The sequence below is a fragment of the Melanerpes formicivorus genome, unplaced genomic scaffold, assembly GCF_026170545.1.
Source record: "Melanerpes formicivorus ecotype bairdi unplaced genomic scaffold, bMelFor1.0.p_v2 SCAF_79, whole genome shotgun sequence".
NCBI lineage: Eukaryota > Metazoa > Chordata > Aves > Piciformes > Picidae > Melanerpes > Melanerpes formicivorus.
This window is the reverse complement of record NW_027142431.1, coordinates 407,420-433,855: the sequence shown is the minus strand read 5'-3', so window position 1 is coordinate 433,855 and position 26,436 is coordinate 407,420. Positions and strand designations below refer to the sequence as shown.

The 26,436-nt window shown below is 49.9% G+C and overlaps 2 protein-coding genes across 2 annotated transcripts in view; both read left to right on the top strand.

Moving 5' to 3' along the window:
- RAD54B (RAD54 homolog B) overlaps positions 1 to 26,436 on the top strand; it is a 90,087-nt gene that overhangs the window by 17,553 nt on the left and 46,098 nt on the right. The gene's annotated exons all lie outside the window — the stretch shown is intronic.
- On the top strand, positions 5,323 to 13,338 carry FSBP (fibrinogen silencer binding protein). The gene is made up of 2 exons (XM_068164367.1): positions 5,323 to 6,162; positions 11,859 to 13,338. The coding sequence occupies exons 1-2, from the start codon at positions 5,792 to 5,794 to the stop codon at positions 12,382 to 12,384; spliced, it is 897 nt and encodes a 298-aa protein (XP_068020468.1). The 5' UTR covers positions 5,323 to 5,791; the 3' UTR covers positions 12,385 to 13,338.

The following is a 26,436-nucleotide window of genomic DNA, read 5'->3' as shown; positions in this document are numbered from 1 at the left end:
GGGTGTGTTGATACACTGGAACAGGCTGCCCAGGGAGGTTGTGGCTGCCTCCTCCCTGGGGGTGCTCAAGTTGAGGTTGGCTGAGGCCTCGAGCAGCCAAGTGTAGTAGAGAGGTGTCCCTGCCTGTGGCAGCGAGGTTGGAGTAGGTGATCTCTGAGGGCCATTGTACAAGTCAATGATTCTATGATTCATAGCTCTCCACAACACACAAATTGTATTATTTTAAAGGTTTTATTTCTAGACTTTTCCACAGCAAAATCCTGAACCTGTTGCCTGTAGTCTTCAGTCTGACTTCCCAACTGGTGAAGCTCTGCAAGCTTAGCAGAGGGCTGGTGCTTGGCATTTGAGTAACCAGGCTGATCTTCTTTTCCTTAGAGAAATACTCTGGTTTACTCTCAGAGCTCCCCCTTGATAGGGATGTCCAAATACACAGATTTGGAAACTGAGGCTTTAATATTAACATTTAAATTGGGAAGCATCTGTTTGTTTGCTTTTAAGGGAAGAATGAAGCAAATTTACAGCAAGAACAACAGAAAACTGAAACTGAGACTCTTCATGGTTCTGAGGAGATTAGTGAATTCCACCTTGAAAATATGAAAGGACAATGAGCTGTAAACTGCACATGGGATTAAAACAAGAGGTGTAGAAGGTAATGATAGGAGGGGTGCATGGCTGGCTATTCTCTTCAGCAGTGACCAGAATTTCCTTCCTGCCCCCTGTGGCTTGCTCTCCCCTCAGTTATGCCAGTAAAAGATTTTGTAGGGTGCACTGCCAACCATATTCCTGAAATGCTCTAGATAAGGGTCTGAAGAAGCTTTTTCAGTCTACTTCTGCTGTGCAAGTTACTTACCCATGGCATACTGACCCCAAGCTGTGTGGTGCAGCAGACAAGCTGGAGGGAAGGGAGGCCATCCAGAGGAACCTGGACAGGCTGGAGAGGTGGGCACAAGCCAACCTCAGGAGGTTCAACAAGACCAAGGGCAGGGTCCTGCAGCTGGGTGGAGGCAATCCCAGGCACAAATCCAGGCTGGGAAGGGACTGGCTGGAAAGCAGCCCTGAGGAGAGAGACTTGGGGGTGCTGGGGGAGGAGAAGCTCAACAGGAGCTCTCAGTGTGCACTTGCAGCCCAGAAAGCCAATCAGATCCTGGGCTGCAGCAAGAAAAGTGTGGCCAGCAGGGCAAGGGAGGTGATTCTCCCCCTCTGCTCAGCTCTGGGGAGACCCCACCTGGAGTACTGCCTCCAGTTCTGGAGCCCCTATGACAAGAGGGATCTGGAGGTGCTGGAAGGTGTCCAGAGAAGGGCCAGGAGGATGAGCAGAGGGCTGGAGCACCTCTCCTATGAGGACAGACTGAAGGAGTTGGGGCTGTTCAGTCTGGAGAAGAGAAGGCTCTGAGGTGACCTCATTGTGGCCTTCCAGTATCTGAAGGGGGCTACAAGAAGGCTGGGGAGGGACTGCTCAGGATCTCAGGGAGTGATAGGACTAGGGGGAATGGAATGAAGCTGGAGGTGGGGAGATTCAGGCTGGAGGTGAGGAGGAAGTTCTTCCCCATGAGAGTGGTGAAGCCCTGGAATGGGTTGTCCAGGGAGGTGGTTGGGGCCCTGTCCCTGGAGGTGTTTAAGACCAGGCTGGCTGAGGCTGTGGCCAGGCTGATCTAGTGTGGGGTGTCCCTGCCCATGGCAGGGGGGTTGGAACTAGATGATCCTTGTGGTCCCTTCCAACCCTGACTGATACTATGATACTGGATTAGGTGACCAAAGCTAACTCAGCTAAGGAAGAAATGATTGATTTGTAGACAAATCAGTTGACTTGCTCCGAGTGTTTGTGAGTGCTCATATTGGTACAGTGAAGGGGCAGGAACATGACAGGCTTGGGGGCAGGCAGCCATTCCTGCTTTGGCCATGTCCTTCATTTATGTTGACTTCCCATATGTTCATAATTGCTTTAGGACTCAGCCTGAGAGGCTGCTGGGCCATCACATTTCACCTCTACCTCCACCTAGGAAGGTTGGACCAGCTGATCCTTGGGGTCCCTTCCAACCTGGCACTCTATGATTAAATTCCATGCTTGCCACAAAAAAAAAACCCAAACCAAAAAGAAACAGAAGAAATAAATGCATTAGTCCATAGCTGGATCATCTCCCTGAGCTGGCTGTGCACTGTGCTGCATTCATGTTAGTGTTGGTGGAAGGTGCAGGATGAAAGGTGGGCTGTGGCAACACTTCTTTTATAATTGTCTTGGAACTACATCTATTGTTTTAGCTCAGAGACACTACATCTAACATTAATATCCATATCCATGCTTCTCACCTTCTGTGATTTCTCACCCAAGCACTGCCATGACCTTAGGCAGATGAGCAGAGCTATTTTAAAAGGGGGGAAGGAAAAAAAACCCATCTTTGTTGGCAGCCAGCTTCGTTTTCACCAGGGTTATTTTATGCTGCTGCAGAACAATATGCAATTCAGACTGATTCCTTTAGGCACTTGCTCTGAAGGACTCTTTGTAGTGGTATTCTGCTCTAATTACAGGAGTGTGGAAACTTGCTCTCTCTAGCAACATTAAGCAATGAGATGCTAGAATAACACAAGTTTAGGTAGGTCTGGAGCAGGAGGTGCTACATGTGGTAGCCCAGTGTAGAGGAGACTGCTGCAGCTTCTTGTGGCCAGGGCCACAGGATGTATTCCCAAGAGGCCCCCGAGCAGGTGTAGCTGCTTCACAGACGCAGGGCCAGCCATGCAGAACGTGCAGCACTGCTGCAAACACAAGCAGCACGGGTGGCCTCACCCCTTCCATGCACTGGCTGACTGGGATGAAAGCCTGTTGTGGGAAATACACGTGTACAACATGGATCCCTCCAGCAGGGCTCAGACTCTTGCTACGCTCTTACTCCGCTCAGTAGCTGTTCCCTGGAGCCCCTGGTCTCCCAGTTGCCTCACCAGCCTCCACTGGGGCTCTCTGGCAGCTGGTGTGCATTTATCACCTTATGAGTGGCCAGTTCCCCACGTTTGTCCAGTAGCTTTTGGTTTGGTCCAGACTGCCAGTTGCTCCAATTCTTGGCTCCCAAGCCTACTTGCTGGCTAGTCTGACTTGCTGTTTGCCAGCCAGCACACACTGACCCAGGCATGGGCTCCAGTTTGTGTTTGCAGGCCCCCGTGACCTGTGGTACAACTCCGCTTGCTGGCGCTTACGCTTCCACATAGAGTCATGCACACAGAGTAGAGAATCCCTGCACCCAGAGAGTGAGTTACAAATGTAGTTTAACAAGAGGATAGGATGAACTGTGGTGAATAGGCACAGGGCACAGCTGGACCACCATAATGAGCAGCATCTGTTTACATGCACCTGGCCCCCTTTATCCTTTTTCCCCCCAGTATTTTCCTATGTGTGTTCCATCCCAACCCACTGTACTTCCTCCCTTTTCCTGTCTATGGTTCTTCCTCAAAATATCCAGTACTATGCCTTCAGCAATCCCAAATACTCATCCTGGCATGAGTCCCATACCCAGTGGGCAGTAACCCCCTCCTTCAGTCTGTAAGGTGATGTAGAGAGAATCTCATTCCATCTGGATCTCTCTGCTGGGCTGCTGTATTTCAGACAGCTCTGGGAGCAGCTGGACTGAGGGCTCAATTTCCTTCAGTTGGGTTATTGGAGTTCTCCTGCCTGACTCTGTTGGTGTGTGGGGAGAAGCCTTTAATCCCCCAATTTAACACTGCCTTCTTTCTTTTTGTCGCTAAAGAGACTGGGGGGCTCTGCAAGAGCTTCAGCGGCAGAGGGCACAGCCTAGGTTCACCTGTGACTCCTTAAGTATGATTCTTCTGCCAGAGTCCAAACTGAGGCATATTCAGTTCTTGGTTTTCCAATTAGTGAAAAAAAGCAAACCCAAAACCAAGTGCAGAAATTATATTAACAAAGAAAGGAAAGGAAAATCAACCCAACCCCAGAAGAGAGCCAGCAGCTTACTACTCTTAACATCAGTAAAGTGCAAAGTGTGGGGAAAGGAGGATTAGGTGTTTGAAAGCGCTGGTTTGTACACAGGGCTCCCTAACCGCATGAGTATTTAGTTTCTCAAATGGACTTCAGCCTATAAAATGCTTTATTTAATCTTGGCTCGAAAGGAATTGCGCCGAAGTGGACTGCTCGCCCTTGTGGGAGGCGGCAGGGCCCAGCCAAGCCTCCGAACCGCTTCCAAACGTGCTCGTTATGCTAAGCGCTAATTGATTTGTAGCAGTTAAAAGTCTGCCTTTGTTTAGTTTGCATTCTTGTTTTGAATACGGCTTGTGTCTGCTTTGAGGTTGCTTTGGGTTTTTTTTTTTCTTCCCCTTAGAGCGAACAAGTTTATACCTAGATCTTTATAGCCCGAAGAGATCTCAAACTATAATTAGATTTCTCTTTCCTTCCCCCCCCCCCCTTCGAGGCTGCTCCTTTTCAAGGCTGAACACGTTGAGCTTGCAGAGCTGCTGCCACTAACCCTCCCCAGTGCTGTTTGTTTCCCCTCCACTCCTTAGGAGTGAAACTTGGGGGTTTGCTTTTCCCTCTTCCAGATCCCTTTTCCTTAGAGCTGCAGCTTGTCCTTTCTCCCGATTTGTTGGGTTTAGTTTAGACCACCGAAATTGAAAAGCCTTTTTATGGGAAGTCTTGGCTTAAGGTGCTGCTTTGGAGCAAAGAGCAGAAATGGACGCCCAGAGCATGCACCTCGTTGGTAAAATCACCCCAAAAAAGAATAACCCGCCCGAAAGCACCCCAGGTTTTTAGCCCGCAAGCACGCCTGGCAGCGTGATTATTCAAAGGGGGTTGTTTGCTGGTGGGTACAATGCAAATCCCTGTATCCAGGCGCTGCAGCGCGCTCGCTGAATCTCTCTCTCGGCTGCCCGTAGCCTGTACTGCTGCTGGCTCTGGCCGTGCCCCTGTCCCGCTCCGGCGGGCCTAAGGGCGCGGACAGGGGCGGCGAAGCGCCTGGGTGTTGCCGCAGGGCACAGCCGCGGCCCGGAGACACCGAAACTCCGCTGGAGGGCCGGCGCGGCGGCTCCCTGCCGCCTCTCCGGCTCGCCCGGCGGGCTGGGCCGCCGAGGGAAGCGGCCTCTTTAAGAAGCCCCCGGTGGCGGGAGCGGGCGGCCAAGTGCAGGGGAAGCCGAGCTTTGCGGCGAAGCCCGCGCCTGAGCGTAACCTCGCCGGCTGGAGGAGCCGCCGGCCCTGATTGACAGCAGGACCAGCATTATGCAAATGGCGGCGGGAGCGCGGCGGCGGCCGGGGGCTCTCTCGGGGAGCTCGCTACACACGCCGCCCGCGCCGCGCCGCTCCGCCGCCCGCCTCCCGCTCCCCGAAACGCTCGGCCGCGCCGCACAAAGCCGCCGCGGCTTTTTTCGGGGGACGTCGTTACGGTGTAAAAATCACCCCCAGCGCGGTTCCAGTGCGAGGGAGCGAGGGAGATGTGTCAGAGCTTGTTACTCAGGCTAAATTAGGTAATTTTTAGCTGGGTAACGTGCTAATCGTTAAACCTTTATGCCTTTAAATCCCGCGTGTGCCCGGGCTCTTCATACAAAAGTGTATTTTTGCTTGTTTCTTCTCGTCTTCTTCAGTCTGAAGCCTTATGTAGGTCAGGCTTGGCTTAAGCAGATTTCCTGAACCTGCGTCAGCTTAAGCTGAAGGAATTTTAATAAACCCTCCCTTGTAGGCGTGGGCCTAAATGAGACTAGCCTAGTTAAGCCTGATCTTTTTCTGTTTGTGAAAAAGAGCTGAGCGGAGCTAGGGACTGCATGGTGGCTCCAGGAGCGGCTGCTCAATTCAAAGCTAACAATGGTGGGGAAGGCCAGATCTTCTAATTTCACCTTGTCTGAAAAGCTCGATTTGCTAAAACTGGTGAAGCCCTACGTTAAAATTCTGGAGGAGCACACCAATAAGCACTCCGTAATAGTGGAAAAAAACAAGTGCTGGGACATCATAGCTGATAACTACAATGCCATCGGAGTAGATCGCCCTCCTCGCACGGCGCAGGGCCTGCGCACCCTCTACAAGAGGCTCAAAGAATATGCCAAGCAGGAGCTGTTGCAGCAAAAGGAGACTCACTCAGACTGTAAAAGCAGCATTTCCGAGCCAACCAAGAAAGTTGTGGAGATGATTCCACAGATTTCCAATGTGTGTTTAAGGGACAGGAGCAGTGTTCCAAGGTGAGACAATTCCTTTTTATTCTGTTACTGACTGCGAATGATGGCGCCTCCTACCTACCCCGTAATGCTTTGCTTGCGTTCAGCCTCCTCCAGGAAACGTTTGGCAGGGAAGAATCACCAAGTGGGGAGCAGTGACAAAATAATGCTGCTTTTGTTTTACAGGAAGCTTTGTGGTGACTTAGCACTGCATTCATTCTTTTTTTTTTTTTTCTCCCCCTCTCCTTTCCTTTTCTGTCCTTTTTTTATTCCCCAGCTCTCTCTTTTCAAAGCCTGCCTCAGAGTCTTTGTCATACTCTGGAAAGTGAGGGTTAAGACGGAACCAGGGAGAAATAGTAGCCCCGACCTCTACCCCTCCCCTACCTTTTAATAGGCAGATTATTCAAACCCTGGCAAAGTGATGGCTATTCTCCTCCATTTAAGGTAATACTGCAGTCATTTTGCAACATATGGAACTAGTACTAGTTTAGAGAGGGTTTTTAATAAAGTTAGCTGACAGAGCTGAGAAACCTTACCCACATACCTTTTTTTTTTCCCCCCTCTGCTTTACTCTAATGTTTTCATGTGGCATTTGAACTGATCCCAAGCCTTAAAAAGGAGGGGGGAAAAAAAAGACTCCTCCACACCACAGTGCCTTTGTGAGTGCAAATGTTTGTTTTTAACTGATACTTTTCCTTGCATGGACGGTGGTTCCCTGAAACTGGAGCAAAGCTAATTGCAGTCTGAACTCCCGAGTAGTTTGTACGGTGGGCAGTCTAAATACAGGCAGGAATGGAGAGGTACGGCACCAGAAGTTTTTTTTGTAGGTATTTTTTTTCCCCCCTCCCTTCTACTGCTCACTAAAGTGAGACACACTGTCTAGATTTGAGCCAGACATAATACAGGCAGGCAGCGTGCAGGCTTTCTCCCACAGCTGGCTAATGCCCCTCATATCTGACTTGCAACACTCTGCTGGTTCTGTATTGGTCCTTGAGGGATCAAAAAATGCCAGGGTCAGGTTTTGGTTCCTCCAGATAAAAAAACTAGGCTAGGGAGAAGGGGGGTTGGGGGGAGAAGTCAAGTAACTCCCCAGCAACCTTATGAAAGCTCTGGGTTGTTGTTTTTTTCCCCTTATTTTCTCCAGCAGATTAATGGGAAGGAAACTTTGGGTATTTTAATGAGATGTGCTGCTACTTGGTGCAGCAGCATAAGGCTGTCAGGAAAGCTGGCATGTGCACACATGCCAAACTGGATTCGTGGTGCCACTGGTTGAACTGAATGGTAACAATTGTCTAAATCCCAGCATGCCAGATCCTCTAAAAATAAGCTGTTGTGGGTCCTCTGCTTAAAGAAGTCTGAAGCAACTGGGGCTCTGCTGCTGCTGCTCCTGGTGAATGCCCCTGGAGAAACCATTCCAAAGAATTCTCTGGAACAAAACGAGGCTTTTAATTGCTCTAATAAAGGTTGCAGTGTCTTGACTACCAACTTTTGTAAGGAGTTAAAAAAAAACCCTACCCCAAAACCAACCAAAAAAACCCCACCAAAACCAAATGGTGGTGTGAGAACTTCGGGTTGTGGATTGGCTTAGAAAAAGCACTGACCTTTTCTGTGAGTGATTAAGAGCTAATGATGTCCATAGTTTGTCTCCTGTAATTCAAGCACGACTTTTCTTTTTGCAGTCCCTCACGAGTCTGGGAGCACTGACTTCGATTATTGCTTATCCAAAATGGTTGTTCCTGGGGACACTCAATACATCTATCAATAACAGCCAATAACTGTGTGCTGAAGGAAGAGAATAGACTGTAAAAGATGAATTATCCCCTCCCTCCCCCCCCGCCCAAACAGACGATTATTTGATAGCTCTCATTTTAACTGAGTTGCAGTTTGACCTCCCACGGCTTTGGGGTTTAACTCACCAGGATCTGGTTTAGGTTTCGTAGGAGGGGAGCTACAGTTTCTAATGGATCCAGATTCTTAATCGCACCTTTAAGCAATTTCTAGCTTGCTGCGATCAAACAAAACCTGGTGAATCACGGGTGCCTTCAGGGTTATAAACACCATCCCCCCAGTTGTGGTAACTGTTGTTTGTCTTTCTTTCAGTGAAGTTGTCAGGAGCGACGTTAGTAACCACCATACAGGCGGCTCTTTTGTTTCTCAATTGCTTCTTTCCCTCTTTGCCTCCTAATTGTTTTCCTCTTAAGAGAATGACTCTTACAAGGGAAAAAAAACAAGAAAGAGTGAAAATGAAAAGCCTCATCAGAGTTACCTGAAGGTTTGGGCAATTTGCTAGTTCTGTCTAGCTTGTGCTTCAAGAGATGGATTTTTCACCGTCTGGAGGCTCTAGTCTACGTTAGATTAAATCTTACCTTTCTTCTTTTAACCTCTCTCACTTTCTTTCCCTGGTGTCTCTCTGTTTCCTTTTGTCAGAGTGACCTGCTTCTCCAGCTGGTTGTTTCCACTTTTCTCAGGCTAGAAGCTGGCCAGGAGCCAGCAAACGAGGAGGAGGGAAGCTGTACTAGAAGCTGCGGTTGTGAAGAGGGGGAAACCCAGAATTACAGTCAGCACTGGGGAAAACAAGTGCAAATGTGTGCACAGGATAATACCCCCAATGCTCAGTGTGAGGAGTAAAGGGAATGTGAGAGAGGGGTATAGAGGAAGAGGTGAAGCTTTGTCTCATGAGGAGGAGGGAGTAAGGTGATATAACTGATACACTATAGGCAGCTCAAGTAACAGCAAATAGAATTAAGATTATCCCTGCATTTTCTTCAGGGAATGAAGGAAAGGCCTATTTGCAATAGCTGCTTCAGGTCAACTTGTAGAAATTTGGTTTAAAATCCTCAGTTGAGGTAGTTTGGGTGGGTGGCAGGATTAATTATTGGAAAATACATTGCTCTGGCCTTCCTGAACTTGTCTGCCATTGAGTATTGAGAAGCTTTCATTCTAGAAAATGCACTTCTGCGCTACGGGATGTCAGGCCAAGCCAGGCTGCCATGCTAAGGGATGTCAGGCCAAGCCAGGCTGCCATGCTAAGGGATGTCAGGCCAAGCCAGGCTGCCATGCTAAGGACGTCAGGCCAAGCCAGGCTGCCATGCTAAGGACGTCAGGCCAAACCAGGCTGCCATGCTAAGGGACGTCAGGCCAAACCGGGCTCCCGTGCTAAGGGACGTCAGGCCAAGCCGGGCTGCCATACTAAGGGACGTCAGGCCAAACCGGGCTCCTGTGCTAAGGGATGTCAGGCCAGACCAGGCTGCCATGCTAAGGGATGTCAGGCCAGACCAGGCTGCCATGCTAAGGGATGTCAGGCCAGACCAGGCTGCCATGCTAAGGGACGTCAGGCCAAACTGGGCTGCCATGCTAAGGGACGTCAGGCCAAACCGGGCTGCCATGCTAAGGGACGTCAGGCCAAACCAGGCTGCCATGCTAAGGGATGTCAGGCCAAGCCAGGCTGCCATGCTAAGGGATGTCAGGCCAAGCCAGGCTGCCATGCTAAGGGATGTCAGGCCAAGCCAGGCTGCCATGCTAAGGGATGTCAGGCCAAGCCAGGCTGCCATGCTAAGGGATGTCAGGCCAAACCAGGCTGCCATGCTAAGGGATGTCAGGCTAAACCAGGCTGCCATGCTAAGGGATGTCAGGCTAAACCAGGCTGCCATGCTAAGGGATGTCAGGCCAAACCAGGCTGCCATGCTAAGGGACGTCAGGCCAAACCGGGCTCCTGTGCTAAGGGATGTCAGGCCAGACCAGGCTGCCATGCTAAGGGATGTCAGGCCAGACCAGGCTGCCATGCTAAGGGATGTCAGGCCAGACCAGGCTGCCATGCTAAGGGACGTCAGGCCAAACTGGGCTGCCATGCTAAGGGACGTCAGGCCAAACCGGGCTGCCATGCTAAGGGACGTCAGGCCAAACCAGGCTGCCATGCTAAGGGATGTCAGGCCAAGCCAGGCTGCCATGCTAAGGGATGTCAGGCCAAGCCAGGCTGCCATGCTAAGGGATGTCAGGCCAAGCCAGGCTGCCATGCTAAGGGATGTCAGGCCAAGCCAGGCTGCCATGCTAAGGGATGTCAGGCCAAACCAGGCTGCCATGCTAAGGGATGTCAGGCTAAACCAGGCTGCCATGCTAAGGGATGTCAGGCTAAACCAGGCTGCCATGCTAAGGGATGTCAGGCCAAACCAGGCTGCCATGCTAAGGGACGTCAGGCCAAACCAGGCTCCTTTGAAAATTGCAACCATGGCTGCTGACTTCTCTTCCACCAATAGTTTTGGAGCTTGTGTGAGATGCAGAAGTGATCATGCCACCTTTTGATGAGGGAGTCAGTGCATCTACATGAGAAGTAGGATGTACAAATTAAATATCTGCTTTGCTTCTGGGAGCCTGAACCCACATCTCTTGCCAGCCCACATCTGCTGCCAACCAGGACAGTATTTTGATACCTAGATGGTGTTTGTCAATTGCAGTACTCCCATGGAGTTTTAAAAGTGTAGTTTATGCTTCCCATCAGCCCCTCTAATTTAATGAACAGCAACTCGGGTCCTCCAGGGTTGCATCCCCATGTGAGTGTTGTCTCCAACATGGATATGGATCCACTTGCTGCCTTTAGCTGCTAGCAGCAGCTCAGTTCCTCAAGGGCTGGGGAATGTCCTGTATCTGCAACCTGTTTTTGGCAGTTGTGGCCATGATTCATGGATTCATAGAATGGTTTAGGTTGATGCAGTGTCATCGGTATCAGTACCAAGTCAATACATTCCTGTTTCCGTGTTACACTGTACTGCCTTGCCAGTCATGCTGAAATGAGTCTTTGCAGATCTGTACTGTGAAATAGACACACAAGCTGATCTGGCTTAAAAAAAAAGCCTTACCTGGATAAAGGAGTGATGTGCAGACGTGTAGGGTTTCAAGCAGGACCAATGGCAGAGAAGTGGCAGGAAAAGCCGGAGCCAGTACTCTCATCAAAGGCAACGTAATGTCAAATGGTGATTGGAGGTGCTGCTGACTCAGGGCTTTGCACAAAGGCAGATGAATCAAGTGGGCGTTGTACTTTGGAAATGCACAAGAACTATAGGGCTGAGTGCTTCATGGAAACGTTTCTGTGGCTTGAAGCTTCAGAAAAATGAGATCACCAATTCAAAGAGAAGGAGAAAAGATTAGCTTGATGCCCTAATCTGCTGGTGGCGGGGTCAGCATTTGGGCTGTGGTTTCTTCTCCCAAGGCTTTTAATGGAATGTTATTGAGTGATTGTTTTACATTAAAAAGAAACCCACCCAAACCAGATACTTGGGTACATGACTCAGGGAACATTAGAACAGGAGGAGGTGAATAAGTTTGGGAGATGGAAATGTTTCAGTCTAAATGAATGCCCTCTAAAAGTAACATCAGATATTGTATAGATGATTTCCTTTACCACTTCCTTGGCTTGCAACTGCTTTGCTTTTATTCTCTTTGTCACTAGTAGCCCTTCTTGCTTCTCCAGGGTCAGCAGAAGGGCCTACCAGGGTGGTTCTCTTTTGTGTAAGCATCCAGTCTTCCTGGTAGTGTAATTTGCACCAGGCAAAGCTGTGTACACATGGCGTAAGGAAGGAGGGGTAGAGGCGGTGTACATGTAGCGAAGCAGGGTCCTAGGCAGAGATAGGAGAGTAGCATTTCAAATGAAGCTCTGGTTATTTCCAGGTGCACCTTTAAAGAACAGTTTGGAATGGATTATTTAAATGTGGTTTTGTGTGTTCTAGTGCTAATATCGATAAAGAAACTATTGCTGGCACCAGCTCCCCACCGGCAATGCTGGATCACCACCCTGCCACAGTCATGATGGAGCTGCAGTCAGAAGAAGATGTCAAACCTCCTCCTTCTTTGATTATAGACTCCCAGCAAAATGAGAACTTGGAACAAGAGGAGGAACACCAATTGGTGCATATTATGGAAAGGTCTCCTTCCACATCAGTGTCTTCAGTCGACATGAGAGTCATGATGTCTCCCTCTCCTGTACCCAGAAGAGATGAGTTCTTTAGGCTTGAGGTTGGGGAACGCTTTAGACCCATGTATGGTTACGACCCGCAGATGCTACAAATGCTGAAAGAGGAGCATCAAATCATACTAGAAAATCAAAGAAAAATTGGTCTGTATGTCCAAGAGAAAAGGGATGGCTTGAAAAGAAAGCAGCAACTGGAAGAAGAACTGTTGAGAACAAAAATTAAAGTAGAGAAGCTGAAGGCGATACGACTACGCCGGGATCTGCCAGAATACAGCAATATCTAAATGTTTTATTACTTCTGTCATGTTCTGTGAAACACTTAATAATAAATGCTCCTGCCCTAGCAAAATTGTTCCTTATGTGGATAGGGATGGATCAAAAAATCTGGGCTCGAGAGATGAAAGCCTGTTTTCCATGTTTGCTGTTTGAGTACCTTGGCCAAACAACGTCGTGTGGGTTTGAGCCCGCCAGCTCATCCGGCCTGAACTGTGGTCAGATCCTGTCTCTTTTAAGTCCATGGGTGGCTAAAAATCCCAACTTTTAAAACATTTGTGATGAGCTAATGGAAATTGAAAAATTTTGATCATGTGCATTATTTTTCACCTGTCCCTGGGTGTCTTAATGAAGCTAAGCTTAGTAAGTCCGAGGAAGAGGAGCACGGAGGCTGCGTTTCAATGTCTTACTCTTTACAAGTTGCTCAATCTTAAGATGGTGAATTGTTGTTTGCTGCTTGGAGAACAAAAAAAAAAACCGACTGGATTGTTCTATTTTTTTAAATGTTCAGTAGACAGTTGGCTAAATGTAGCTCTTTTTAACAGAAGTTACCACTTGGGATTGTTTCCCCTGGAGGAGCCTTCCCGTAGGGTGTTGTCAAACTAGAGGCGATGAGCGCGATGCTTGGTTTCTGCGGCTGCATGCCTGTGTCATTTGTGTGTACAGTGGCCATCATCATACATACAGGTAGGGTAATGACACTGGTGATCAACCACAGCAGTGCCCCATTTCCTCCTTTGCATGCATCATTGCTGCAGTGCATGTGCAACCAACACTGTTGGCAGGTGCCTTTGAGCGATACCGCGACAAGCTACTGAGAACAAAATCGTTTCTGTCTGTGAGTAACACGTGACTTGAAAGCAACAGAAGATCCTTTGTTACCTTTTATAAGTGCTGTTGTTCTGGTCTTTCAATGAGTTTCAAATAAAAAGCCCCAAATGAAAACAAGAAGTGGATTTCTCTGGTCTGTCCTGGCAGCAGCCCTTTCCTCTGCCGTTACAAACATCGTTCCTAAGCGGAAGGAAAACACCTGGGAGGGAAACGGCCCAGGTGAGGCCACACCTCCAGTTTTGTGTTCAGTTCTGGGCCTCTCATTACAGGAAGGATATACTCTGGAGCTCATCCACAGAAGGGCCATGAGGCTGGTGAAGGACCTGGAGCACATGGCCTATGAGGAGCACATGAGGCAGCTGGGGTTGGTTGTTCAGTCTGGAGAAGAGGCGGCTGAGGGGAGACCTCATTGCTCTCTACAGCTCCCTGAAGGGGGGTTGGAGTGAGGAGGGGGCAGCCTCTTCTCCTTGGTGACAAGTGACAGGACCAGAGGAAAAGGTTTCAAGCTGCATCAGTGGAGGTTTAGGCTGGATATTAGGAAATGTTTCTTCTCAACCACTGGGATGGTCAGCCCAGGGCAGTGCTGGAGTTACCATCTCTGGAGCTGCTTAAGCAGTGAGTAGGGCTGGAGCTTAGGGACGTGGTTTAGTGTTGACCCTTCAGTGCTGGGTCAAAGCTTGGGCTGGATAATCTTCAAGGTCTCTTCCAACCAAATATATCCTGTGATTAATTTTACTTTTTTTTTTTTTAGTGCTTCTTAGTCTCCTGCCTGTTATGAATGGATCCACAACTGCCTTGGACCTCTCTCTCCTTGTTCACTGCAGGAGTACTTTCTCCTTCCTCTGACCTTTAGCACACAAAAGGAAACGATGCACAGCATCAAGGGAAAAAGAGAGAACAAAGGAGATGCAATTCCTCCTGTGCCTCCCATCTCAGAGGGCCCCAGCAGCAGAAGGAGCACCAGCAGTGAGAAGGAGAATATTTCTCCCTGTGGCTCCTTGTAACTGTCACTCCTGCCATCACACTTTTCCCAGGTTTGCTCTTTCTGCATTCCCACAGAACCTCGGTGTGGGAGTGTGGGCCACTAGTCTGCACTAGCAGAGTGAATCACAGAATGGTTTGGCTTGGAAGGGACTTCCAAAGGTCATCTAGTCCAAACCACTTGCAGTGATCAGGGATGTCCTCCACTAGATCAGGTTGCCCAGAGCCCTGGTGAATCAGGTGAGCCTTGCACCTCCTTGCAGCTCTCTGAGTCAATCAGGTCAACTTTGTACAGAATACAGAATTAATCAGGTTGGAAAAGACCTTTGAGATCATCAAGTCCAACCTATCACCCAACACCGTCTGATCAACTAAACCATGGCACCAAGTGCCTCATCCAGGCTCCTCTTAAACACCTCCAGTGACGGAGGCTCCACCACCTCCCCAGGAGCCTATTCCAATGGTCAGTCTCTCTTTCTGTGAAGAATTTCTTCCTTACATCCAGCCTAAACCTCCCCTGGAGCAGCTTGAGACTGCTTCCAACTGTCATTGGAACCATTGTAGCCACAGGGATCAATGCTTACTGCAAACTGAAGGCTGGAAGCGTGGAAGTTTGGGTGTCTGGTGGAGCTTAGAGAATAGTGGTTTAAATGTTATGATTGTTGCTTGTTGGATAACTAACAGTGGGGAGTGGGAAGAGTAGGGGAAGCAAGGTTTTTGTCTGCAAACTGAGAAAGTATCCAAAGAGTGAAAGCAGGTGTCCTCACCTGGAGAAGGACCTGGGAGTGCTGGTGGGCAACAAGTTCTGCATGGGACAGCAATATGCCCTGGGGGCCAAGAAGGCCAAGGGGATCCTGGGCTGCATTCAGAGGAGTGTGTCCAGCAGATCCAAGGAGGTTCTCCTCCCCGTCTGCTCTGCTCTGCTGAGACCTCACCTGGAATATTGCATCCAGTTCTGGCCTCCTCAGTTGGAGAGGGACAGGGATTTGCTGGAGAGAGTCCAATGGACAGCTGTAAGGATGCTGAAGGGACTGCAGCACTGCCTGGTGAGGAGGAAAGGCTGTGAGCCCTGGAGCTGTTCAGTCTGGAGAAGAGAAGGCTGAGAGGGGATCTGATCAATGTCTATCAATAGCTGAGGGCTGGGGGTCAGGAAGGAAGGGACAGGGACAGGCTCTGCTCAGTTGCACCCTGGGATAGGACAAGGGGCAATGGATGTAAACTCCAGCAGAGGAGGTTCCACCTCAGCACGAGGAAGAACTTCTTCCCTGTGAGGGCCACAGAGCCCTGGAGCAGGCTGCCCAGAGAGGTTGTGGAGTCTCCTTCTCTGGAACCTTTCCAGCCCTGTCTGGATGCATTCCTGTGTGACCTGCAGGATTCTATGGTCCTGCACTGGCAAGGGGGGGTTGGACTTGATCTCTCGAGGTCCTTTGCAACCCCTAACATCCTGTGAGCCTCTGATCAAGATGGAGTTCCACAATACCTCTCCTCTTCCAGTCCTGTGTTTGCTCTGTTGGGAATTTTTGTGTGTGCTGGAAGTGATGATGCCTGAGTAGCTGTCCTCTGTTTCTGCACACTCCTTGGCTTTCTGCTGTATTTTGCATTTCAAGGACATTGAACTGCTTTTGTGTGTAGCTGGAAGCACTTCAGTGAGAAACTCAACGTCCCTGAGCTTAAAAGGCAAAATACTTGCTTTAATAAACAGATAAATAAGGATTTCATTTGTTCTGCTTCTCAGAAGTGGCAAACAGCACTGAGCTCTCTGCACTTGTACCACAGTATCACTAAGGTTGGAAGAGACCTCGAGGATCATTGAGTCCAACCTGTCACCACAGACATCATGACTAAACCATGGCACCAAGTGCCACATCCAGTCCCCTCTTGAACACCTCTAGGGATGGGGACTCCACCACCTCCCTGGGCAGCACATTCCAATGATGAATGACTCTCTCTGTGAAGAACTTTCTCCTCACCTCGAGTCTAAACTTCCCCTGGCACAGCTTGAGACTGTGTCCTCTTGTTCTGGTGCTGGTTGCCTGGGAGAAGAGACCAACCCCCACCTGGCTACAACCACCTTTCAGGTAGTTGTAGAGAGCAATGAGGTCCACCCTGAGCCTCCTCTTCTCCAGGCTAAGCAACCCCAGCTCCCTCAGCCTCTCCTCACAGGGCTGTGCTCAAGGCCTCTCCCCAGCCTTGTCTTGCAATTTGGGTCTTACCCTTTCAGTTGTAACTCAGAATTCTTCTTTCCAGTGCTAAGGAACTAATTTCTAGTTTTTTGCCTCTGTCCTTCCATATTTTGCAAATGAACAAATGTTGAGTAGCTCAGAAAATAATTCCCATATGGTTCAATTGTTTGCACAGGGTTTGAGCTGGAGCTCGTTTTCTGCTGGCCACCATCAAGCTCTGGAGACGTAAGAGTATTTGCTGTTGAATTCTCCCTTGATGAAGAGGTGACCCAAGGGTTTCTGCTGGCGTGTTATTTTTGTGTTGGGGACTGGAAGGAGGAGAATTTCTAGCCTTTGGAAGGTTGCAATCCTTTCCAAAGGGACAGGCAAAGTAGATGCCAAAGCAGGGCTCTGGGCAGAGCAAAGTCTCCCTTGTGTTTTCAATATGGGAATCATAGAATCAATAAGGTTGGAAAAGACCTCAGAGATCATCAAGACCAACCTGTCACCCAACACCTCATGACAACTAAACCATGGCTCCAAGTGCCACATCCTCCAGGGATGGTGACTCCACCACCTCCCTGGGCAGCACATTCCAGTGGCCAATCTCTATTGCTGGGAAGAACTTTCTCCTCACCTCCAGCCTAAACTTCCCCTGGCACAGCTTGAGACTGTGTCCTCTTGTTCTGGTACTCATTGCTAGAGAGAAGAGACCAACCCCCACCAGCTAAATCTTATGGAGAGCAACTGAAGGAGCTGGGACTGGTGAGTTTGGAAAAGAGGAGGCTGAGGGAAGACCTCATGGCTGTCTACAACTACCTGAAAGGAGGTTGTGGAGAGGCTGCTGCTGGTCTCTTCCCACAGGTAATTAGTGATAGAACAAGAGGGAATGGCCTCAAGCTACAACTGGGCACGTTTAGAGTGAACAGTAGGAAGAAGTTTTCCCAGCAAGAGTGGTCAGGCATTGGAATGAGCTGCCCAGGGAGGTGGTGGAGTCACCAACCCATGGATTTGTTTAAAGGTGGTTTGGATGTGGTGCTTGGGGATATGGTTTAGGGGTGAGCCTTGTGGAGTAGGGTTAATGGTTGGATTTGGTAATCCTGAGGGTCTTTTCCAACCTGAATGTGTCTGTGGTTCTGACCTGCAGGCAGCACCTCTAGTTCAAAGACTTCCCATGCTTCTCATTTGCTTTGCTCTTGGTTGTGTTTCTTTTGGGTTTTGGGAAGCTTGGGGTGAGGCAGGGAGACATCTCCTGAGTCCCCATGGAGCTTGCTTGTTTCTTGGCCAGTGCCATGGCCTTTGCTGCCTTTCACTACAGAAATGTTTCTTCCTTCAGTGATACTGTTGCTCAGCCAGGGCAGTATGGTGCTGGCTGTATGGTACAGCTCTCCATGCTGGTAGCTCTCCATTCCTCACTCCGCATCTGCTTTATGGGATCAGGTTATCTGTTGGAGTCAGACTTCTCAGTGCCTGGTCCCTAATGTGGGGCCATGCCCCACAGCTGTGGCTAATCCTTCTGGACCTTGAAGTGCTGTGAATTTTTACTGTCCCAGCAAATGAGCTGTCTTTCGTGTGCATGAAAGGGCTGGCAGGAAGCTCTTTCCTCCTTCACCCCCATCCTTACTCCCTTCAGCACATCTGGCAGTGCCATTCTCTGTCTGCACATTCATAATGCATGTGGTACAAGCAGAGTCAGTTCAGGCCAGGACAAATTTCTACCATATGTTCATGTCTTTCTATTAAGGGAACTGGAATAAGCAGGGTCCAGGAGTGATTTAATTCCCAATATCTAATGGATTTATGTTCAGGCTTAGAGTCAAAAGAGGGCTGGAGCACCTCTGCTGCAAGGTTAGGCTGAGGGAGAAGGGTTCACCCAAAGCAGACTCTGTTAAAGGCCTCTTGCATTTCTGACTCCCTGCATGGAATCATCTTATTCATTTGCATTGGAATTTCTGTGCAAATTGAGTTGTACTCATGGAATCCTAGAATGGCTGAGGTTGGAAGGGACCTCAGAGATCAGCTACTCCAAGCTCCCTGCCATGGGCAGGGACACCTCTCAACTAGATTCACCTGCTCAAGGCTTCGTCTAGCCTGGCCTTGAACATCCCCAGGGAGGAGGCAGCCACAACGAATCTGGGCAGGCTCTCCTAGAGTCCCAGCACCTTCAACTGAAGAACTTTCTCCTAAGATCCAGTTTAAACCTCCTCTCAAGTTTCCTGCACACAGAATCAGCAAAGGCAGCACAGTTAAGCATCATTTATCTCCACAAGAATGAATTTGGTCACAACAACCCCATGCAGTGCTACAGGCTGGGGTCAGAGTGGCTGAGAGCAGCCAGGCAGAGAGGGATCTAGGGGTGCTGATTGACAGCAGCAGAACATGAGCCAGCAGTGTGCCCAGGGGGCCAAGAAGGCCAATGGCATCCTGGCCTGCATCAGGAAGAGTGTGGCCAGCAGGAGCAGGGAGGTCACTGTGCCCTGTGCTCAGCACTGGTTAGGCCACACCTTGAATCCTGTGTCCAGTTCTGGGCCCCTCATTTCAAGAGAGTTGTTGAGCTGCTGGAAGGTGTCCAGAGAAGGGCAACAAAGCTGGGGAGGGGTCTGGAGCACAGCCCTGTGAGGAGAGGCTGAGGGAGCTGGGGTTGCTTAGCCTGGAGAGAGGAGGCTCAGGGGAGACCTTCTTGCTCTCTCCAACTCCCTGAAGGGAGGTTGTAGCCAGGTGAGGATTGGTCTCTTCTCCCAGGCAAGCAGCACCAGAACAAGAGGACACAGTCTCAAGCTGTGCCAGGGGAAGTTCAGGCTGGATATTAGGAAGAAATTCTTCCTAGAGAGAGTGATTTGCCATTGGAATGTGCTGCCCAGGGAGGTGGTGGAGTCACCATCCTTGGAGATCTTCAAGAAGAGCCTGAATGAGGCACTTGGTGCCATGGTCTAGTTGATTAGTTAGGGCTGGGTGATAGGTTGGACTTGATGATCAGGTAGAATAGAATTAGAATAGAATAGACCAGACCAGGTTGGAAGAGACCTTCAAGATCATCGAGTCCAACCTATCACCCAACACCACCTAATCAACTAACCCATGGCACCAAGCACCCTGTCAAGTCTCCTCCTGAACACCTCCAGTGACGGCGACTCCACCACCTCCCCAGGCAGCACATTCCAATGGGCAATCACTCTCTCTGTGTAAAACTTCCTCCTGACCTCCAGCCTGAACTTCCCCTGGCGCAGCCTGAGACTGTGTCCTCTTGTTCTGGTGCTGGCTGCCTGGGAGAAGAGACCAACCTCTGCCTGTTTACAACCCCCCTTCAGGTAGTTGTAGAGAGCAATAAGGTCACCCCTGAGTCTCCTCCTCTCCAGGCTAAGCAACCCCAGCTCCCTCAGCCTCTCCTCACAGGGCTGTGTTCCAAACCCCTCACTAACTTCGTTGCCCTTCTCTGGACTCGTTCCAGCAAGTCAACCTCCTTCCTAAACTGAGGGGCCCAGAACTGGACACAGGACTCGAGGTGTGGCCTAACCAGTGCAGTGTACAGGGGCAGAATGACCTCCCTGCTCCTGCTGGCCACAGGTAGTGATAGGACTAGCGGGAATGGACTGAAGCTGGAGGTGGGGAGATTCAGGCTGGAGGTGAGGAGGAAGTTCTTCCCCAGGAGAGTGGTGAAGCCCTGGATTGGGTTGTCCAGGGAGGTGGTTGGGGCCCTGTCCCTGGAGGTGTTTAAGCCCAGGCTGGATGAGGCTGTGGCCAGGCTGATCTAGTGTGGGGTGTCCCTGCCCATGGCAGGGGGGTTGGAACTAGATGATCCTTGTGGTCCCTTCCAACCCTGTCTGATACTGTGATACTATGATCTCTGAGGTCTTTTCCAGCCTGGTTGATTCTATGATTCCCTGAATTCCTCCTCTCCCCTCCTCCTTCCTCTTCCTCGTTGCATTTCTGGTTTCCTAGTAAGAATTAGATCTGGAGCTCTAGGTTCCTGTGCCCAGGCCATAAATATTGCTTCCCTGCTTGGACTGCTGAGTGGATTACATTTATGTACCTCAAAGTTATGTCACTTGATCGGGAAAGATTACTCCTCCCAAATATTTCTTCAGCCACTCTGCAGCTAATCACTGCTGGATAACAGAAGGCAAAGTCTCCAAACTGTGACTCATCCTTTGTGTGCCTCTTTCCAGGCTAATGCCACCAGCTTTGAGCGGCCCTGCATAAATGATTCAGCAGAGCAGTGCCTTGCATTTCGTGCTTGTGGCAGTGGGCAGAGGTTTCATTGGTTGTTTGTCTTTGAAGGCCTGCTTGTTATGAAGCAGGGAAATCAAAGCTGGCCATTAACAGGCACAGAGAGAACCTTCCAAACTGTTCTTCCTCTCCAAGATGTAGCAAAGCAGATGTTAACACAAAGGAAAAGTCAGCTTAACAAATCCCTTTCTGCCTGATGGCTTTCTTTTGAGGGACACACACACACAGATCTTTGCATTTTAGGAACAGGGCTTTTATGCAACAGAAGGATGCAGCTTTAATCTTAATAGAAAGCAGCAGAAATAATAGCAAGTGCTTAAGGGAGTGGCAAACTGTGTCTTTGTAATGTTCCATGTGAGGATTGATGTGTTTCCAAATGTCACAGAATCATAGAATGGGCTGGGCTGGAAGGGACCTCCCAGGCTCATCCAGTCCAACCCCCCCTGCACTCAGCAGGGACATCCCCAACTAGATCAGGTTGCCCAGAGCCCTGTCCAGCCTCACCTTGAATATCTCCAGGGATGGGGCCTCAACCACCTCCCTGGGCAACCTGTTGCAGTGTTCCACCACCCTCATGTTAAAGAACTTGTTCCTAACAGCCAATCTAAAGCAGCTCTAAACAGAATAGAATAGAATTGAATAGAATAGAACTAACCAGGTTGGGAAAGACCTCAGAGATCATCAAGTCCAACCAGTGTGCCAGGGGAGGTTCAGGCTGGAGGTGAGGAAGAAGTTCTTCCCAGCAAGAGAGATTAGCCATTGGAATGTGCTGCCCAGGGAGGTGGTGGAGTCACCATCCCTGGAGGTGTTTAAGAAGAGCCTGGATGAGGCACTTGGTGCCATGGTTTAGTTGGTTAGATGGTGTTGGGTGATGGGTTGACTGGATGATCTCTGAGGTCTTTTCCAGCCTGGTTAATTCTGGATTCTGTATGTATTCTACTCTGACACCTGCAGCCTTTTGGAGTCCTCACTGATGATGCCTTTTCCTTTGATAATATGCCTTGCACATCTCTGCTTGTGGACTTGGCAGAAGCTTTCAGCTTAGTTCATTGAATTCCTACAGTGGGAGCTGGAGTCTGTGGGATTGTGAGACAGTTGAGAGGGTTTAGGAAGAATGGTTTCCTACCATGGAGCTGTGACTTTGAAAGTCTGTGCTCTGCATCTTTCCTTCTCTCCAGCTGATACCCATGAGAGGTAGTGGTGAGAGGGTTCTTCCCACCAGTTCAAATGAAGTACCTCTACCATCTCTGTTGCTCACAGATTCATAGATTGCATTAGGTGGGAAGGGCATCTTGTCCAACCCCCCTGCAGTCAACTAGAGCAGACTGCACAGGGCCACATCCAGTCTGAGCTTGAATGTCTCCAGGGACAGGGCCTCAACCACATCCCTGGGCAGCCTGTTCCAGTATCTCACCACTCTCACTGTGCAGAACTTCCCTTCCAACCCAAACCATTCCCTGGCTCTGAATCTATGAAAAGGTAGGGTTAAATGAATCTCCTTGCCCCACAGAGGAACTCTAGATGACAAGGAAGTAAAAATCCAGGCCTCTAAGGCGTTGTTCAGGTTATCTAAGCACGGGAGTTGATTTCTACCCTCGCAGTTTTGGCTTCCTTTGTCACCCACTGTTTGCAGCTGAGGGATCTTGTTAGCAGGAGCAGCAGCAGCCTTTTTTTCACCTGCCACTTCCAAGCAGTTCAGCTCTCTGCACTGAGTGAGCACCAGGCTGATTCAGTGAGCAGCAGCAGGTCCTGCAGCAATGCAGTGCAACAAGTTTTCTGTGAAGGCTTTATCATGAATGCCTGCACACAATGGGGCAGGTGAGGTCACTGGAGCAGGCTGCTTTTTGATGTCTCCTAACTTTGCTTTATTTCACAGACATGGATGGAGCCTCACCCACATCCCTGCGCAGCCTGTTCCAGTGTTTCACCACTCACTGTGCAGAACTTCCTTCTGATGGCCAACCTAACTCTGCCCTGCTGCAGTTTCAAACCATTGCCTCTCATCCTATCCTCACAGGCCCTTCTGAACAATCCCTCCCCAGCCCTCCTGTAGGTCATAGTATCATAGTATCAGTCAGGGCTGGAAGGGACCACAAGGATCATCTAGTTCCAACCCCCCTGCCATGGGCAGGGACACCCCACACTAGATCAGCCTGGCCACAGCCTCATCCAGCCTGGCCTTAAACACCTCCAGGGACAGGGCCCCAACCACCTGCCCGGACAACCCAATCCAGGGCTTCACCACTCTCCTGGGGAAGAACTTCCTCCTCACCTCCAGCCTGAATCTCCCCACCTCCAGCTTCATTCCATTCCCCTTAGTCCTATGACTCCCTGAGATCCTGAGCAGTCCCTCCCCAGCCTTCTTGTAGCCCCCTTCAGATCCTGGAAGGCCACGATGAGGTCACCTGGGAGCCTTCTCTTCTCCAGACTGAACAGCCCCAGCTCCTTCAGTCCCTTTCAGATACTGAAATGCAGCTCTAAGGTCTCCCCAGAGCATTCTCTTCTCCAGGCTGAACAGCTCAAATTGTTTCATCCAGCCCTGTGATCATCATGGTGGCCCTCATCTGGACTTGCTCCAGCAGGTCCATGCCTTTCTTGTTTTGGGGGACCCAGAGCTGGCCACAGCACTGCAGTTCAGGTCTCAGCAGAGCAGAGTGGCAGAATCACCTCTTCCTGTTTGCTGTCCACACTGCCTCAGATGCTGCCCAGGATGTGATTTGCCTTCTCGGCTGCAGGTGCCCACTGCTGGCTCATGTCCAGCCTCTCACTCACCAGCACTCCCAAGTCCTTTTCTGCTCTCCATTTCATCATCCCCCAGCCTGGATTGATATCTATGATTGCCCCAACCTAGGGGCAGGACCTTGCACTTTGCCTTATTGAACCTGATGAGATTCTCCTCCAGCCTGCCCAGCTGTGACATGGTTTTGTATCATGGAGTGGTAGATGCTAATCTTTTGTCTTTTAAAGCAAATTACCCTGTCTAAACAGGTTATCCCATGTAATTTGAGGTTTTCATCTGTGTAAGGCAGGCAAGGTTGAAACTTTTTACCCTTTGAGACCACCAAGTGATCCCAACTGCTTCAGGAGGTCACTGAACTCAGTGCAGGCTGTTGGTACAGTGGCATGCAGTGTTTTGCATGTTTGCTGACAGCAAAGGAACTGAAAGACTGAGCATTCTGGGGGGCTGAAGAGGAGAAAATGCCAAAGGGGCTTGTGGGGGAAAGCCAAGATGGTGATCCATGCTTTAGCTCCTGCTTTGCCTCCATGGCAATTTGAAATTCAGAAGGGCCACTAGAAAGTCCTTGCCCAGGTCTTGGTCCTCCACCATTCCTCACTTCACAATTGGTTTAGGTTTTTCTCACAGGGTATGATAAGTCAAATGGATCCGGTTCAAAAGCTGGAATGGAATGGAATGGAATGGAATGGAATGGAGTAGAATAGAATAGAATAGAATAGAATAGAATAGAATAGAATAGAATAGAATAGAATAGAATAGAATAGATCAGGTTGGAAAAGACCTTTGAGATTTGCCTCTGCCTTTTATGTGGTACCTAAATCTCCCCTGGCTCTCCTCCTGTAGCATCCTTTTTTGGCCACAACAACCCCATGCAGTGCTACAGGCTGGGGTCAGAGTGGCTGGAGAGCAGACCTGGGGGTACTGGTTGATAGTAGGATGAACGTGAGCCAGCAGTGTGCCCAGGTGGCCAAGAGGGCCAATGGCATCCTGGCCTGCATCAGGAACAGTGTGGCCAGCAGGAGCAGGGAAGTCATTCTGCCCTGTACTCAGCACTGCTCAGGCCACACCTTGGGTCCAGATCTGGGCTCCTTAGTTTAAGAAGGACATTGAGATGCTGGAAGGTGTCCAGAGAAGGGCAACAAAGCTGGGGGGAGGGGTCTGGAGCACAGCCCTGTGAGGAGAGGCTGAGGGAGCTGGGGTTGCTTAGCCTGGAGAAGAGGAAGCTCAGGGGAGACCTTCTTGCTCTCTACAACTACCTGAAGGATGGTTGTAGCCAGGTGGGGGTTGGTCTCTTCTCCCAGGCAACCAGCACCAGAACAAGAGGACACAGTCTCAAGCTGTGCCAGGGGAGGTTCAGGCTGGATGTTAGGAAGAAATTCTTCCCAGAAGGAGAGATTGCCCTTTGGAATGTGCTGCCCAGGGAGGTGGTGGAGTCCCCATCACTGGAAGTGTTTAGGAAGAGCCTGGCTGAGGCACTTGGTGCCATGGTTTAGTTGATCAGATGGTGTTGGGTGATAGGTTGGACTTGATTTCTGAGGTCTTTTCCAAGCTGGTTAATTCTGTTCTATTCCCCCAGCCCTCCCCACATGGAGAGCAGCTGCTGAATTTCCTTCTGTACAGTTCTGTGGACCAGTGTAACAGTCACAGCAGTTTTGTGCTGGCTCTCTTCAAGGCTATGTTGTCAGTCTTCAAGTTTGAGTTAGGGAAAGGCTTACACTAAAGGAGTGGGCCCTGCTTGCCGGGGGCTTGGCTTGCTTTGAGTGTCCTGGGCACACCAGCTTTGGCCCTAGTTGTTGTCCCTAGGTGGTTTCTTTCCCTCTTTTGACTTTATTTTCTAGGCCACTGCCTCATCAGCTCCTTGCCATTTCTTCCTCCCAACTCTGTCTTTGGTGGTTTCCAGTGAAGTAGGTTTTTAGTGAACCTTGAATGCTGAGGGACAGAGGGGAGAGGCAGTAAGTTTCTCTTGCCCCAGGTCCTGCTCAGAAAAATCCCAACTTTCATCCTCTTGCCTCACACTGGACTCCAGTCCTAGTCTGCCTTGGTTATTTTCTCCACCTCTTCTCCTGAAATAATCTCTTGTCTTCCTACTCTCTTCCCTCCCTGCTTGGTTTTCAGCCTTTCCCTGCTGTGCTCTGCCTCACACTCCTTGACTCACTTGTCAGTGTTCTACCAGTTTAACATCAACCTCCCTTTCCAGCAGTGGGCTTTCTTTTCAGGCTTCTCCCAAACTGCTCTTTCTTGCAGCTGGTCCTTGTGCCCTCTGTCATCTTTCCCTGGCTGGTGTCAGGAAGGGAGGTGATGTCTCCACCGGAGAGGGACCAGGAGGAATTCCTTGCTGGCGTGCTTGGAAGAGACCCAGCTTTGGTCCAAGCAGTAAAAGCTGTGACTACAGAGAAAGCTATTCTCAGCCTCAGTTAGAGCATGTCCACTGCCTAATCCTCAGGAAATTAAGCTGCAGAGAATGTGCAAACTGCATTTTATTTCCAAGGGCTTTCAGCTTTCAGGGATGGAAAAGTTTCACCCCAGCCACAGGACAGAAGCAGCTCTCTCTTCTCCCCAGATCCTTCTCCAGAGTACTGAGCTGTGAGAGCTTCTACAAGGAGTAGTAGTTTACTGCAGCTGGAACTGTGTCACTCTGTGAGTTTTGCTTCTCAAAAGCAGTGGGTTTGCTTCCACTGAGGGCTTTTATGGACTTGGGGGGTGTGTGTGTGAGGATGTGTGCTTAAAATGAGGCAGCTGGTGTGGAAGAGTGGTTGTAGCCAGGTGGGGGTTGGTCTCTTCTCCCAGGCAACCAGCACCAGAACAAGGGGACACAGTCTCAAGCTGCCCCAGGGGAAGTTTAGGCTGGAGGTGAGGAGAAAGTTCTTTCCAGAAGGAGTAATTGGCCATTGGAATGTGCTGCCCAGGGAGGTGGTGGAGTCCCCACCCCTGGAGGTGTTCAAGAGGGGATTGGATGTGGCACTTGGAGCCATGGTTTAGTTGTCAGGAGGTGTAGGGTGACAGGTTGGACTTGATGATCTCTGAGCTCTTTTCCAGCCTTATTGATTCTATGATTCTAAGATACAGCACGGACTGATGAAGGCCTGGTGAAGTTACCAGCTCTGTGAAGGAAGATCTGCTGATGG